This window comes from Colius striatus, chromosome 3 (assembly GCF_028858725.1).
Source record: "Colius striatus isolate bColStr4 chromosome 3, bColStr4.1.hap1, whole genome shotgun sequence".
NCBI classification, from domain to species: Eukaryota; Metazoa; Chordata; class Aves; order Coliiformes; family Coliidae; genus Colius; species Colius striatus.
In genome coordinates this window covers 36715243-36731689 of record NC_084761.1, presented here as the reverse complement: position 1 = coordinate 36731689, position 16447 = coordinate 36715243, and the positions used below count along the sequence as shown (strand labels likewise).

Sequence of the window (16447 nt, the reverse complement as noted above, 5' to 3'; positions counted from 1 at the left end):
AACTTGCTGCAGGCTGAGAACCCGCTCTCACTGCAAACAAGTGCCCCTCTGCCTCAGGTAAGCAAGGCTGAGTCCAAGACCATGACCAGCAGGTGAAGACTGCATGTAACCCCGAGGAAAAGGAAAGGGTTATTATTGTAAACCAGTGATGGTTTACATTACAGAGGCCTGGACAAGAACATCCAATACCAGGGAGGTTCACATACACCGACTCACAGGCTCTTCACGCTTATAACCAAATGTACGTGCTACATGCAGCATGTAATTCACCCAGTGATGGGACTAAACCAGCATTCTCTCCAAACATCTAGTACTTGATGCTGTCAGTACAACACTGTGCTCTGCTGGGTGCTGCTGCCCAGCCTTTGATCAGAGGCAAGGAAAAACACAGGAATGACTGCCTATGGGGTAACCCTGGGCTACAAGAGATAAAAGTAATGAAGGTGCGCCCTTCACACTGGAAAACGAGAACCAGGCTAGGCATCTAAGAAATATTTTTCCTTATTGCAAGGTGATTTAGCATCAGGGAACTTCTATTTCACTTGTTTCATTTTGTCTAGTTTTGTATCTGTGCTGTTGGAAACATCCACAGAATGAAAAACTATTCTGGTAAGCCTGAGAAGGGCCCGGTCCTTCCCTGCCTGGATTTCATTGCACTGGGGTGACTCAGAGGCCAGGGAAGCTGCACACCCAATGTGGAGTGGAGAAGGAAGGAGGCCTGATGGAGGTATGCTAGGACACATCTCCACTTGCCGCCAACATGTCATCTGTAGTTCATGCCACAACAGCGGCAGGAGCTGGCTCGGTGCTTGGGGCCCCTCATGCCTCACTGCACTCCAGAAGGGGAAAGTAGAAACATTTCCTTGAAGTATAGAACTTCCTTCTGGTGTCTGAATATCTGACACCAACTAGAAACAATACCCACAAATTGTAAAAATTACCTTACTTCATTACAATACTCTATCCTTTCTCTCGCTTGCTTGCTTTGGGAATTTTAGAGCTCCCTGTATACCATGAAGAGACACAGATTATAACTAACTGAAACAAACCTTCAGCAAAGGGCAGGGAAATCATTCCTCATATATTTATGAAATAATAAGCTTTCCCATCTCACATATGCAAAGAATCTTGATTAGTACACTCTTTGAATTAGCTGGTTCTCTTTTAAAGATACAAAGAAAAAAGGAAATTCAAGTTGATTAGAGTCTCTGGATATCAGGAAAGTGCAGCTTTTTTTCCTCCTCTGTGCTCCTGTCACACCAAAGAGAAGACAGTGCAAGGGGCTGCTGCCTGGTCCACAGAGTACAGGCTTTGGACCCAATGCAGAAACGTTCCCATCTGTCCAATGGCACATGGCTCCAGCCTGCTCCACCTCCTTGGAGCCAGAGGATCATGGATGTTGGCACTGAGCCCTGCAGAGCAGCACTGTCTCACAAGGTTGTTCAGCTACATCAAATGCCACTGGCATCAGAACCTAAACACTTCTGAAACTTCTCCCTTATTTTTCATCCGCTTCTCCTGAAGCACAGGGGAATTTCGGATGTTTGCACAGCAGAGGAAGACAACAAACCCGCTTTTTGTCTACCTATGTACACCGTGCGCTTGTTCCCCCATGTATTAACGTACAAAGAAGCAGCATGTGGCTCAGAGACTCAGACTTACACAGCTGCCAGGTAACTAAGGGCCCTGGGTAATACAAGTAGGTATGAAACAATTGTGCAACACCTGCAGCCTTAGGTGAAAGCCCAGAGCCTTGTCTATGTGAGCAAAGTGAGGTGCAGAGCTGCTGGGACTACAAACCCAAAGAAATAGCTGCCTCCATGCTGACTGGAATAAACACAGTACAATGCCATCAGCCATAAGCAACAATGGAGCACTATGCACCAAGTGAGCAGTGGCATCTTCTATAACACTGGGAACAGAAGAGATGGATAAGACAGTCAATCTATGAACAGATGGATATGTTCTCCTCTAGCACACTGTGTCCAGATTATGGCAGGAAAAGACAGCTGTGGCAAGTCTTCATGCCCATCTCCCGCTGGAAGCAAAACTGCGGCTGAAGGAGAAGTTGATCTCACCGTTTTTGTACTTTCCCCATGCTCCAAATGGCACTATGACAACTGTGCTGTTGTCTTCAGTGCCAAATTGCATCGCCTGAGAGAAGAAAAGCATTGTCAGCATCACCACCTTGTTTGGAAAAGGCAACAAGATGGAACTTGGGACAGCATGTCCCGAGCCCCAGAACATTCTTGCCACTTCCCAGCCCTGATGTTGCATTCTGGTGTGCCCCAGAGCTTTCCATGGGATGTGCTGCCATCCGGAACCCTGGTGAGAAACTGGTCATTTCTGCCTCTGCTGCTGACATTCCCAGCACAGAGCTCAACTGCAGTTATGGTCCCATGCAGTTCCAGTGGATTGCCAGCTAGGCAAGTTAATTGAAACAATGCCTGGCAAGGAAGTGGCAAGACCCAGGGTAAGGAAAAGATCAGCTGTCAGGACTAGTGAACGTCTCAACCAACGCAGTGCAATTGGAGTGTGTGGTTGCATACTTCTTTTTTTTTTCAACACCAAACCAAAGAAAAACCAGCAAGCAGCATTTGGTGCCAAGAGAAGCCCTGGCGTTACCTGCTCAGTAACAATGTGGGCAGCTTCAGCAGGATCATGGCACTGGTTAATGAAGTCACAGATCTCTTGGCTGTTCACCATGAAGTTAATACCGTCTGTAGTAAGGACCAGGAAGCTGTCATGTGCATGGTGCAGCTGCAATAAAGGCACACAGTATGCACGAGTTCTGTGAGGCAATTAACTGCGCTTTTTTTTCTACCCTGTGCAAAGCACTTTTTCTGTGGATGCTGTGTGCTCTCCAGCTTTCTGTGCAAAGACTAAGTGGAATCCCCAGACCCTCAGCTCGCCAAAGGCTGCCCCTTGAATCTTTAAGCATACCCATCAGCCCTACCGACTGCATTCCCAGTACTGGAGGGGAGCATCTTAAGGTGCTTCCAGTTCTAGGAAGCAGCCCTCTGAAGCAGACAAAAGACCAGATTTGTACATTACCCAGCAAACAAAATGTTTCCTTAAACTGAAGATTTCAAAGAAGACATGATAATAGCACTACTCTCATCTGCCTAAACCCTTCAGGCCTAGTGGTTAATTAGGACCAACTGAATATGAGTTCCTCAGGCCCTGGGAGGTGTACTGGGGAAAAGTAACAAACAGAATATGAGCTGAGAGGAGACCTTCCTGAAAAAGCGAAGGCAATACTGTGCTGAGTATCTTCTGGGTGGTTAATTTGTTTTCCAGACAACTACAGACCTATGGTAAGAATCATGCAACTGCCCTTTCCTCCTTCATTCCTCCCAAGTGGGCAAACTTCTACATATTCTACTGGTTTTGATGACAGCTCACCCATATCCCACCTAGTTCTCAGTAATGGTTTTCTACCAGCATTAATCTTGAAATTATTCATCTGATCACAGTCCCCAAACAGACCAACACCTTTGTATGTCAGTAATGGATATCATGTGCTATCTTTCTTCCCTCAGCCTATATTATACTGTGAGTAATGAGACTGAGGAGTTGATCTGTCTGAATATAGTATCAGGGTCAGATTCTTTTCTGTCCTGGTAGTGTTAATCTGAAATTACTTCATTGGAATTGGTCTCTAGTTACTTCACCACAAATAAAAACCAATACCACCACCTGCATCAAATTCCTATGACGGCCCTGAGTCCGAATGTTGCTGTCCCTGTTAACCAGGCCTTCTTTTACCTGAACCCTTTTTGTTTCTGGCTGGGCTATCACACCACTGTTTTTAAGATCCAAATCTCCTATGCTCCGTGTCATTGCAAGTCTACCATTCACATGAGGTTGTCCCAAACTGTTCCAGGTAACGAAGCCACCGCTCTTCCTAATCCTGTCCAGAGGCACAAAAGAAAAGGCGAAGATGAGTTACTGCTTCCCACCACTGTCCCCGCCTATACCTGCAATTTCTGTCACTAGCTACGGACACGGCATGAGGTACGCATGACCTAAGGTGGGGGATTGAGGGTTGGCTTTTGCTGTTTGAAGGGCAGCCTGGAAGAGGTATGGCTTAGTGGGCTGAGTCTTGACCTGGGAACCATCAAGCCAAGACCTGAAGAAATTAACTCATCAGTCTCGCACAAGTCTGAACAGTCTGGTCACAGGTCTGTACTGAACCTTAGCTGTGCTGTTCTTACTGCCCAGTCTATGCTCATGCAGGGCTTTCCACATCCCCAGTCCTCTCACAGGAACCAAAAGAATTAATGGGAGCTATGCTGCTTTCTGTCAGCTCAGAGGTGGTTTTGGGGTGTTGAATTCAACTCTGCTTTCATCCGTGCCCAACCCAGCAGCAGAACACAAGCACATCCTGACCAAGGCTGTGCCCTGGGAAGCTGTGTCATCAGCCGACAGGTACCTTTCCTTCTCCTCCTTCCTTTCCGGAGTATGGTCAATGGTGAGTTTCATGGCCTTTCCCTTTCGACACAGCAGAGCACGACTGTCTCCCACGCTTGCCACAACCAGTTCAATACCATCTCGGAGCAGAGCCACTGTTGCAGTGGTCCCAGAGTTCATCAGAGTTGCTATAAATGTCATATCAAAGAGAGAGCTTTTAGCACTGCCTCAAAGCATGAGACCATTTACAACAGTAACAGTTACAATTGGTAAAATTGAAAACTTGAGTTCTTCTTTACCAGTAAGTAACTAGTTTTAAATTTAAACTAAATCTACACATAAAAAACACCCTACAGCAAACATGCATGCATGTAGGACTGGGGGGAGAGACAGCAAGAGGAATGGATAAGTATTTCTGTGCAATAACATGGCTCCATGCAAAGAGGGCAAGTGAAATAAAAGTGGTACAAGGTACAGGGGCTTCCTTTCAGCTTTGTAGTTTTTCTGTCCCATTAGCTCATCTCAAAGTTAAAGGGTTATTGTTCTTACCCCTGGGCACAGGGTGGGCTCCCATAAAGCTAATCTGTTCGGCAGTGAAGTCGGCAGTGGAGTAATAAGATGTAGTTCACAGGACAGAAATACTAGATCACTCCTTTACATCAGCCTCTGGTACCCTCCTGTTGCTGTCAGAGTTGTTACAGTCTTCTCTGCTTCCCTCAGCCTTGTCAAGATAGGAAAGGTTCAGCCAGCAGGCCACTGGCTTTTTTCGGAAAGCGACACTGCTCCCTTCAGGCCCTGTCAATTTGCTGGAAGTTCCAGTGCACAGGTGAAGCTGGATTCTGCCTTGTGCCTGCAAACAGATGCAGTCAGCTGGCAGTGGCTCTCTAGGCAGTCTGCCCTGGACAGTGGTAGGATCACTTGAAAGGGGGGTGCGGAGACTGCCAAGAGGGCAAAACAGAGGCCTCATGCTATCTTCCTCCTGTTACAGGGTAAGGGAGTGAGCTGAGCTGATTGTGTTCAGGGATCTGGTTGGATTAAGTGGTGCAAGTGAATTTAAGTTAATTTCACTTAAATTTCTACAGTGCTCTGGATAAAAAAAATGTGCTCAGAAAGGAGAAATGTGAGTCTGCCTCTATCAGGACAGCGCTGCAGTTTTGTCTGCAGTGAACGAGACAGTTTTTTTCTAAGCTGTCCAGCTTTCTTTTTTTTTTTGTTTGCTTTTAGAAAGGAGCAGTCCAATTTTACAGTGTGTGTCTTCCCTTCCTGCAAATTGTGCAAAGATAGCCCAGTGAGAGGTGCTTGGAAAGCAGTAACATCTGATGACTTGAGCTATTACAGTAAAATGTCCGGCCAGGATAAGCTATTGCCTGGAACACATTTGCATTCACAGCCAATGCAGATCCCCTTGAAAGGCCCCCCCGTAGGTCTCCCGCATTCTGGGATTTTCCATTTTTTCCAGGGTTTAAAAGCAAGCCAATTCAAGAGGGACTAATTTAGGAATGAGACTCCCCAGTTAATATTTCTGTTTTCTTATGACTAACCCACTGCTGCTTCTGCAGAGCTCTGCTACAACTACATGCCCTCCTACCTCTGGCCCGGCAGCCCTGACCCTGCAGAGGGGAGGTGAATCTGTGGCAGGTCAGGACAGCGTTTGAGCCCAAGGAACGCCAGCCAGCACCACCTCTGACTGGCTGTTGGCAAATGGCGGCACACAGCAGGACAGCAAGTGCTCTGGGATCCTGGCACCACTTCCCCCAGGCCTGTGAGGCCTCAGCACTCCGGGAGTAAAACAGTAAACTGAAGTGGACAAAGCCCTGAATGATGCATTGAGCCTTGTTGTGCAGCAAGAGCAGTGCATTGATGAATCCAAAACAAAAAAACAAACCCTCGCAAAACATTCTAAGCTTGTGTTATTATTTAAAACAGGTATTATTACTGCAGTGAGGACTTGGTTTAGCCATATACTTAACCAACATGTCAATTGTGAACATCAACCATGCTGACCAAGGTCAAACCTTGAGCTACGTTATGGCTGCCATGCAGGCTACAATACTCAAAACTACTTAGTCTGTTCCTAATTTGAAGCAAGGACTTGTCCACTGCAGGCTCACTTTGGGGCACATTACAAAAGTGCTAATATGTACCAATGTGATTAGAAATTTTAGTAGAGCCAGTAAAATACCTGTTTTAGTCAACAGTTAAAAGAAGTGAAATGCAAAACCTATGTAAAGCTACCTTTTTATTTCACAGCAACTACATTTTATTTAGATGTTAAAATTAACATAGAACTGCTGCTACTCTCCCATTTCATTCCTTGGTTTTGGAACTATGCTGACAAACATAAGTGGTTTTGGAAGAAGTTAAGACCCATAGTCTTTAATTCATAAATGACTGGAAACATTGGGACATTCAGGTGAATCTGCACCTTCCAAGGGCAAACTCTCAAAGAAAAGTGTTGCTGTCACAAAATCAAGAGATGGTACTAAGAACAAGTCACAATATTGTTCAGAGTTGAGGTAATGGTGACTTGAGCTTTATCCACATTTCTTAGTTAAATAGCACCCCTAGAAAAATTATTGCTACTCACACTCTACCTTGGAACCAGTTCATGATCTGGATAGGGGTGTAGCCAGACTACAAGCATGATATGATTTCTAGCACAGCTCAAAAACACAGGAATGATGATGGGATAACATTTCTAATGCTTTACTACACCTGCTGCTAGGTTACTTAATAACATCAAAATATATTGCATCAGCATATACATTGGTTTTAAAATTAAAGAGTTTATTTGGTTTTCCTAACAATAAATATCACTATAAAACTAAGATCTTTCAATAGGTTCTTAACACTCACTGGACAACTTCTACTGCAAGTCATCTCAACTAATGTAACAAAGAGGATGTGGGAACCTTCCAGTAGTCCAGGCTAGGAACCGCTGGACTCCTTCACCTGGGACAAAATTAAGCAGATCTCTCTTTCCACTGAAGCCCAGCATATAGTGTCCAGGGCCTCCAGTTCTAGAGCTGCTGACCAGGTACAGTGTCTGCCACAAATAACACGCACACAGAAGCAAATAGGAAATTCACCCAGGGACTTTGTTCAAACAAAATAAACCTGCAACACTGGAGATGAAAGAATAAGGGCTGCAGAAAAGGGAAAGCTGTCACTCCTGTATTTGCCTGAACTAAATTCTGCAGGCCATATAGGAAGCACTTGAGGCTTACACATGCATCTGTGGCCACAGATAAATCAGCCATGGTATTTCTAGGGAATTGTCACCATTCTCACCTTCTCAATAGCATTTGCGTGACAAAACTAGTTTAAACTCAGTTAAAACAGAAGTAACAATTTTTTGGTTTTCTTCCTGTGGAGGCAAGTAACCAACCATCAAATCACCCAAAGGATTTTATCAAGGCTAGAGGGCCAGAGGTCTCGTGTATTGAGAGTGGCCCACTCGGAAGAACAGCTTCAGTTCAGAATATGGCCCCATCTGTTTCCTCAAGGTAATGTATTTGTTTTATATATATATATATATATATATATATATATATATATATGAGAGATATGTTATACATAACATAAAAATGGGGAGTTCAAACCAGTGCCAACTCAAATGGCTTCAAAGCAATGAATAGACTTACACAAATCATTCTGACCCTGGGAAAATACGCAAAGTAAACACCCCTTAAATATTGTAATTAGTATCTTCTAACTTGATTAGCTAATAATCAGGGCCCTTAGAGAAAAAGGCTGCCTTCGTAATGTTGATGGATTTACGAAATATATAAGTCCAGTTTCTGCAGCTCTCTTTTTTTCCTCAGTGTTGCAGGTTAACATATTCAAAGAAATAAAAAACATGTTTGAATGGTAACTTAGAAAAAACTAAAACTCATTACTTTTAAAATGTACTTATTTTTAAATAACTTTTGCAGTTTGCTCAGCATAAGAAGATTCTAGGAGAGCCTTTAAAACATAGATACATCAGTTAACACTTGGCTATGTTTTAATAAGATGGCTATTCCAGAAGTGAGTGGCCAATGTAATTAGAGTTGGATGCCCTGAATGTAAAGGTCGATGGAAAGACTCCCTGTTGTTTCCTCTGAGTAGTGGAGAGCAGTGAACAGTAGCAGTAGCTTGTAGGACTGCACTAGGCCAGGAGAGGATTTGTCTTGTATTTCTCTAGGGAGATGGTCAAATTTCCTCAAGCACGGGATTCATCCTTGCTGAGCAAAGCTATTCAGCCTTTAATTTTCAGATTTTATGGTGGGTCAAAAATATCAGAAAAATCTGTCTAACAGTTGGCTCATGTATTTATAATACTGACATACTTGTTGGATGTGAGCTTCCTTTACTGCACGCTATAGCTAAGTTTAGCAGTGATTTAAGAGTGACTGGATATATTGAAATGCATGGAAATGAAAGAAAATGCATTTTTAAAACAGTATTAAACACCATGTTTCAGAGTTCAGGCATAACTCTAAGCTGTTAATGATTAGAAATTATTTAGGTGGAGGACAGATTATCCCAGATCTGCCTACATGGTTTTTTAAGCTTTTGTGTGCAACAACAGGTACAGATGACTGTCAGGAGACACTGGAGCAGTCTCCAGCAGGCCAGTAGAACACTCCAACAGCACTAGTGAACAGCAATCCAGACACAGTAGCAGTACCTGGAACACATGCATATACTTTTTTTTTTCCATGCAAGCTCTCAGAAACTATCATGCTGTCTATTTTTCATCTATAATTTCAAATATTCTGTAGTTGTAAAGTGACCTACAAAGGATTATGCCCTTGAAGACATAGCTCCACAAGGCACATCTCTATTCCTTTAAATTTGTGCCACTGTGTGAGAGTTTTATCTTTTAAATACTACCATAAACAATGCTTCAAACACTATCCATACAGTTTTGACTACAGGGATTTAACCCATGACATATGTTGCTCCAAACATCCCAGCATAAACTTTTAAAGCTGGTTGTGTGTTAGTGAAGACCTGGACATTCTGAATATACATTGGTCTTTTTGCAGATACAGGAGTGAAACCCTGTGTGAAAGGAGTGAATCCTGGCAGGGCAATCTACTGGAACAAGACAAAGCTATTATTTTTCACTTTGTCAGACATAGCCAGGTTTTAAAAGGAGATCAAGCCTGGGGAGCATCCAGCATACCCCGGATAGCCTGTGTCACACAACTGGCCACCATTTTCAAGATAATTTAGCAACAGTCTTGACTTGTCACATCTAGAATAGCCACAATTGTTTGGAAATTTTGCTGGCAAACTGAATCAGTTTGGCAGTAGGCTTCTAACAAGGATACGTGCCAAGGATTGACATTTTATGTAACTTTCAAAACAGCATTAACAACAAAAATATCCACACCAAGCAGTCAACATAGTATTGAGTTATAACAATAGATATGCAAAAAGTTTAATTTGTTCAGAAATTCACACCTGTCTTTGCATCCTGTTACTCCATTCTTTGCATTATAGCTTCATTCTCAACTGGGCAACTAAGCAGTCAAGAGCACTGAGCACTTTTAGATCCCACCGGCTCCTGCAAAAGCTTATAGCTGCTCAGCCTACCTGAGAAACAGAGTGCTTGCCAGAGTGTGGCCCCTGTGGATGTTGACACTTTTGCCCTCTATTTTGCTTGACCTTTTTTAATGAAGTGAGTTTGTCTCGTATCTTGGTAACTGTTACATAGATTTGCTGGCATTTGCATTATGTTTCCTTAAACAGCACCAGTTAGTTAAATGGTAAGAAAAAAAAATCCTGTAAGCAGTTCCAAAATGCTCAGTTTGCTGCACAGCTTGTCTGTCAAATATTGTTGTTATCCAGTCCCATAAGTCTATCGTACAAAATGCTATAATCAAATCATTTTCATCATAACAGAATCATATATCAAGTACAGTTCCTAATCCTTCTCCCTCAAGGAGCTGCTCTGCCACTTAACAGATCATTTCAATAAGCCAAATCAAGAGCTGTTCTTCTAACAAAGGGGCAGGGAGTGGGACTGATGTAACAGATGTTAGTGAAAATGAGTGGTCCTGATCCAGGGAAGCACACAAGCCTATATTCAGATGCCTTCTTGAATTTAAGTTTTTAAGAAAATATATTTACCAGGAGACTTTTGGATAAAAAACTACATTTGCTCCACTGATGTGTCTCATGAGCTCAGTTACAACTCACCCCATAGGTAAAAAGTAGGTCAAAAGTGACTCTGGACTTTTTTTACCATTTTTTTTTTTTTTTTAAGGGGAAATGAGCTTCATAGATTTAATCCTCCTTTTTAAGGGCTTGCATTTCAGGACTAAAGACTTTTTTTCCTGATACCCTTGATACCTTAGCAAGTACCGGGTAAGAAGAAAAGTGTTTATCCCTCACAGGGCTGCAACAGTCAAGCTACCTGCCCTGCCAGGAAACATTTGAGCCTACCTAGATTCATCTAGCAGTTAAAGTGAAGGAAGCCACTCTGTTACTTGATTATATTCATTCATTGCTTAAGAAAAGTAGCTTAAGAATACAGTATGACTTTAGTCCCCAGAGGGCTTGTTGCTTTCAAATCTTTCTCAGAGAGAAAATTTTTACAGCTTCTGTTCTTCTGAAATGACCTCAGTCATTTTGAAAGCATCTGCACCAGGACTAGGACAGACTTTTGATGGGGTTTTTTTGTTGTTGTTGCCAGGTTTTGTTGTTGTGGGTTGTTTTTTTTTTTTTCCAATTGTGTTTTGGGGGTCTGTTTTTAAGACTAGCTAAAGTGACTCTTGAAATTGTATCTCATAGCTGAGGAAACTCCTGTGACAGAAATGGGATGGGGACCTCTATCTACCTTTCCAAGTTGCTGGAACTGGAACTTCAGATGCACTTAGTATCTAGACACATATATAAGAACTTGATTAAAAGCCAGAACTATGGAGTCTAAAAGGGCTGGTGCCAGCTTCACCACAGCCTTACCACAGCCAACCTTGTTTTCCTCTTCGCTGATTTTTTTCCCTTTCAGCTACTCCTGTGATTCTGTTAGTGCAGAAGCAATATCAATTGTATTAATTTTGGTTTACATTCCTCCTCAGGTGCAGCAGCCAAATTAGAAATGGGAAATTTTTGATACTCTTGCTTTTAACCCAGCAGAATAACAGCTTTTAAAAATCAAAAAACAAACAAAAAAACAGCTCAAAACCCCAAGAAAAAACACTCAAACCAAATACCCACTCCAGATTTCTTGCACAGTAATGCTCCTTGCAAATCTCAATCACTCTTTGCAAATCTGAGCAACATTTTCCTTGGCAGAATCACATTAAGAGAAATAAATTTATGATTGGGCTAATGTTCAGGTTAATAACTCCCCCAGTAAATGTTTTAAGAACATTTTTATTTTAAGGTGGTAAAGCATAATTGTTTCATTACCATTACTTCATCAGAGAAAAATCCTACGTTAAGTAAAATTGTTTTCAAGCATTTTTCTGGACATTTCACTTACAAAACTAGTGAGCAAATAAGAAAAATCTTATTCTCCACATCTGTACAAGTAGAATATTTTTTTACCTACCATCAGCAGACAGATGAGCATGATTTTCATATTCTTTGTTTATTTCTAGAAAAGCTTTGTTCAAAACATTTTCCAAGTTCTCCTCCTCAGCAAGAAATTCTCTGGAAACGAGCAAGCAAATAAACAAACAATTAGACTTCCTTCCAAGATATATATGTCTTGATCAGTCTCTTCCATAGCCTTATCTCCTGAATGTACTGAATAACACCGGATTTCAGTGAAAAGGTAACATGATTTCGCTAATGACCTGCATGCATTGGGAGCATAATCGTCTACATTTAACCTAGGAGGATTAGCGACAGTGGGTGACCTGCTGGTTTCCTTTCAGTGCAAAGGGAGGAATCACTACTGTAATCCATTTGACACACAGTCACTCAATGCACACTTACTTAATAGATTTTTCCATGTTCTTAGCACAGAAGTCTGCTGCTGCTGCCCCACCATGTCCATCATACACTGCAAAGTACAGGACATCCTCTGTCAGCTGAGCATAATCAAACCGGTCCTCATTCTCCTTGCGCTTCCCGATATGGCTCGCGCAGCCCACGTTGGCCAGGCTGACTTTTGGAATTGGCTTCCCATACTTGATGCTGGGTGGAAGGAGAATGGGCTCGTCAATGCGATTGTCCCAGATGCCAAAGGTGTCCCATGTGGTTGGCCGCCCGCTGCCATCTGGGTCAAAGCGGGAAGCTCTGCGCTCAGAGGTGGAGCTGTAGCAGGCAGCCGTGGGACGCTTCTCGTCTTGCAGGAGGCGGGACGTCAGCACAGCTCTCCTTCTGACTTGATACCCTCCGTTTCGTACCAAATTAATTAAAGTAGCTGTTGACATAACTTGTCTTCGCAGAGATTCACAGGAATAAAAGATATGCAGCTGCTGGAACGTCCTTGAGAACAAGGAGAAAAACTGACCAGGAAACAAGAAGCACAGGAAGAGGAATTTTCAGTTACATCACTCAGGAAACAATGTCACCCTCGGAGTCCACTAATCACGCGTAGCACAGCACTGCCCAGAAGAAACCAGAGAGCAGCTCTGCGTGACTCACCGAGAAACAATCCTACACACAGCAGCCCACATCTAATCAGAGTGCTGCAGACAAACCAAGGTAAGGCATTTCTGCTGCCCACCTGCATAATGATATCCTGAACTTTCAAACGTTGCAGAGGTTGTGATGGAGCAAATCAGAGTGGTAATGACTCTGCTCCATGTCAGCTAAAATGTGAATACGTGAAAACATATGATACAGTGGTGAAAATGAGCTTATCGTGCATGCTCTTAAAACAATTGCTGAAACATCTGCACAGTGGCTCCTGGGGGGAAGGGCAGAGCAAATATATTTGCTTAAAGTTTTTTCACCTGTACAATATTAAATTCTGTCACATTTATTGAGGACTTGAACAATACTTTTCAACACAGACTTGTGAAGTGAATTGTGGTTTTGTTAAGCTGTCTAGGAATGAGCACTAAGAGTGTACCCAGGGACACACAAAACTTCACTCCAAAAAAGTACCACACAGTTCTCTGCTCTTCTGTCTGCTCTTCTGTCTTCCACCTAACCCTGAGATGGGCTTCCTTGACTAACACAGGCAAGTAAGACCTTCTACCGGCTTCTCAGATCTCTTTTCCAGCCAAGATAAATTAAACATGCCACTTGGCACAGCACAGATAAAAATTCCCTAACAATTATTTATTTAGCATGCTGAAAAACACAGAAAGATTGGCTTATTTAACCTTTCGTAGAGGAACACCCAACCTGATGAAACTCCAACAGGCTAGAATACAGTTTGCACTAAGTCCATCTTGTTGCACCCGAGTAATTTGAACTGGACCATCAGATCACTGTAATTAACCACACTAAATTTTAAGTGAACTATTTCTAACTTAACTACTTCAAGTTTGCTGAGAGCAAAATTATGAGCAAAAGGTATTATATGACATAATAAAGGGACTGAAAATGTGGGGTCATGGTGAATATCAAAAAGAAAAAAAAAATAGATGGCAGGGTGGACTGACATAATCAAGCAGCAAAGAGCAACACTCATACCCCAGAGATGCTGTAATTCTGGGCTGGAGTGCCTTCTTTTACTTTCCCCATGCCCAACACAATTACATCTGTAGATCTGAAATATTTGTTAAAATTACTTTTCTAAATTACTAGACAAAATCTAGGGGCTTGCAGATAAAAAAACCAAACCACATGGGGAATAGTAACTTAGTAAGTGGTTGCTTCAGCAGAAAAAAAAGCTGTGACATGAACTTTCTGGAGGCCCTCATCAAACCCGTGGTTCACAGTACATTACTTTAGGTGCTCTTGCTTCATCTTTCATGCAATTCTTAGATGAAGAAAGGTTTCTTTACTTGGCACTTAGAGAGTATCTGTCACCTTGATAAAAAGCCAGACCTGTGAGGCATCATTGTTGTTGAATCAGATGAATGTGGGCTGGGCCACCTGATGACTGGAACCAACCACTTGGGATTTTATGATTTTCCATTTTATCATAGGGTGACAGCAATGTGACATCCCTATTTCAGTACACTTACTGGTATTTTAAAACTGATTTTTCTTTCATGAGTGGCTTTTTCTTTTCTCTAGCTCCTGACTCACAACAGCATGTTAACTTCCTGCTGTGAAACACAGCACAACCAAATTGAAAGCCTGCCAGTTAACCCACTTGTTTTCACTTCTGTCAGCTTGAAAGCAGAACACGAGATGCTAGCTATATTTAGATTTCCCAGTAACCACAGCATGGATCAGAGGATAAATCCAAATTCCCAAGCTAATTAATGCACTTGTTCCCTATCAAACTCAATTCTCAAAAGGCGCCTTTTTCCAGGCAAGTATAAATACTAATGATGGTTTTGCTTTTCAAGTGTCTCTGCAAGTCAGGAGTAGGAAACTGAGATTTAGTTTCTGTGATGTAATAGCTCTGCTTTCACAGTTGGAGATACAACAGTCTGTACTTTCCTAACTGATATGTTTGTCTAAGGCAAGCCTATCTGGGCAAAACAAGACTGAGGCATTGAAAAGGGGGCACTGATGTTAAAGCCAAAGTCCAAGATGGTGTAGATGGAAATCTGTTTTGAGGTGCTCTATCTGATCCTGTTAATCTGTACACATACAGCTTACAGAAACAGTTCCTACAGAGAGACATGGCAATGCAATGCTTAAAGCCAATGAAGTGAGAGATAGAGCTGCTGTTCAACATGCAGGTTGCTGCTTTTACAGGCTGGCTGCTTCTTGGCAGATGGAAATTTTCCAGACTGCAAGAGGTTAAAAAAAAAAAGAAAAAGAAAAAGAGAAACCCGGAAGAAAGAGAATGCATGCCTGCTCCCCCAGAGGATGAAATGTATTTAGAAAGGAATTTGAAACTCCAAATACATAGCAGTGCACTTGCCTTGCGTGCTTTATAAACCCCACAGCTGTGGGACTGCACTGCATGTTTTTGTACATTAAGCACGCCTTACATGAAAGGATTTTTTAAAAAATAAGTGACAATATAATCTCCCCCCCTGCCTCGATAATAAACTGCATGGAGAACAGCAATTTAAAGAGGTTTATGCTGCTATTTACTTATCACAAATTAGTCCACGACCGACTGACTGAGCTAGGATGGGTTCATCCTATGTACACAGAAGCTGTGCAGCTGTTCGGCAGGGCGATGAAGTCTCTGAGGGAAGTCTGATGCAACCAGCACAGATCCGTTCTTTAAAGTATGCCTCTCCATGACGGCAGAGACGTCTCCGCCGCCGTCTCTGCAGCCGCCTTTTCCTCCCGGCTGCGGAACAGGGATGGGCAGCTTCGGTGAAAGGCTCGGCAGCAGCGGGAGAGCCCCAGGCTGCTCATAGAGCCGGAGAAGGAGGGAAGGCAGAGCAGTGAGGAAGGGAGGTAAGTCCCCCCTACCCCCCGCTAGCCCTGCGGCCGCTCCGCCGCAGACCGACAATGTCTGTTGTCTTCCCGCCCGCTGTTGCCCGCTGCCGACCCTCTCCAGCCGAGGCTGCACCTGTCGCTGGGAGGGGACCGGTATGGGTACGCGGGAGCCGCCTCCCATCCCACTGTCCTCGCCGAAACGAGCAATCCTTTCCCAGCCCTGGATCCGCACCGCCCTCGCCCCCACTCCAGGTCCCGGCGCTAAACGTCAGCGCGACCGCCGAGTCGCCTTAGGGGACCGGTGCAGGGGCGCGGCGGCCCTTACCTCCTGCGGCTCCCAAGAAGTACGAGCGCTGCGCCTCCCCGACCCCAGCTGCTGAAACGCGGGCCCCGCTGCCGCCCGCTGCCTTTTCCCCCGGCCCCGGCCCCGCCCCGCCGCAGCCCGCCGGCCCAATCGTCCGGCGGCGGGGGCCGTCCCGCCGGAGCCCTGTCCCTCGGCACCCCCAATAGCGAACGCCGCGGCGGCCGAGCCTCCCCCACCGCCCCCGCCCCGCCCGCCGCGTGTCGGGCCGTTGGCCGTGAGGGGCCGCCGAGAGCCGCCCGGCGCCGGGGCCGCGGG

The 16447-nt window shown here is 43.9% G+C and overlaps 1 protein-coding gene across 1 annotated transcript; it reads right to left on the bottom strand.

The window, feature by feature from the left end:
- Positions 1–1072: 1072 nt before the first annotated feature.
- On the bottom strand, positions 1073–16230 carry PPM1K (protein phosphatase, Mg2+/Mn2+ dependent 1K). Its single transcript, XM_061991802.1, has 7 exons — positions 16154–16230; positions 12352–12866; positions 11963–12063; positions 4436–4601; positions 3769–3913; positions 2626–2760; positions 1073–2154 (listed from the first exon to the last, which is right to left on the bottom strand). Exons 2-7 carry the CDS (start codon positions 12789–12791, stop codon positions 2023–2025), a joined length of 1119 nt encoding a protein of 372 aa, XP_061847786.1. The 5' UTR covers positions 12792–12866; positions 16154–16230; the 3' UTR covers positions 1073–2022.
- Between the last annotated feature and the right edge of the window lie 217 nt (positions 16231–16447).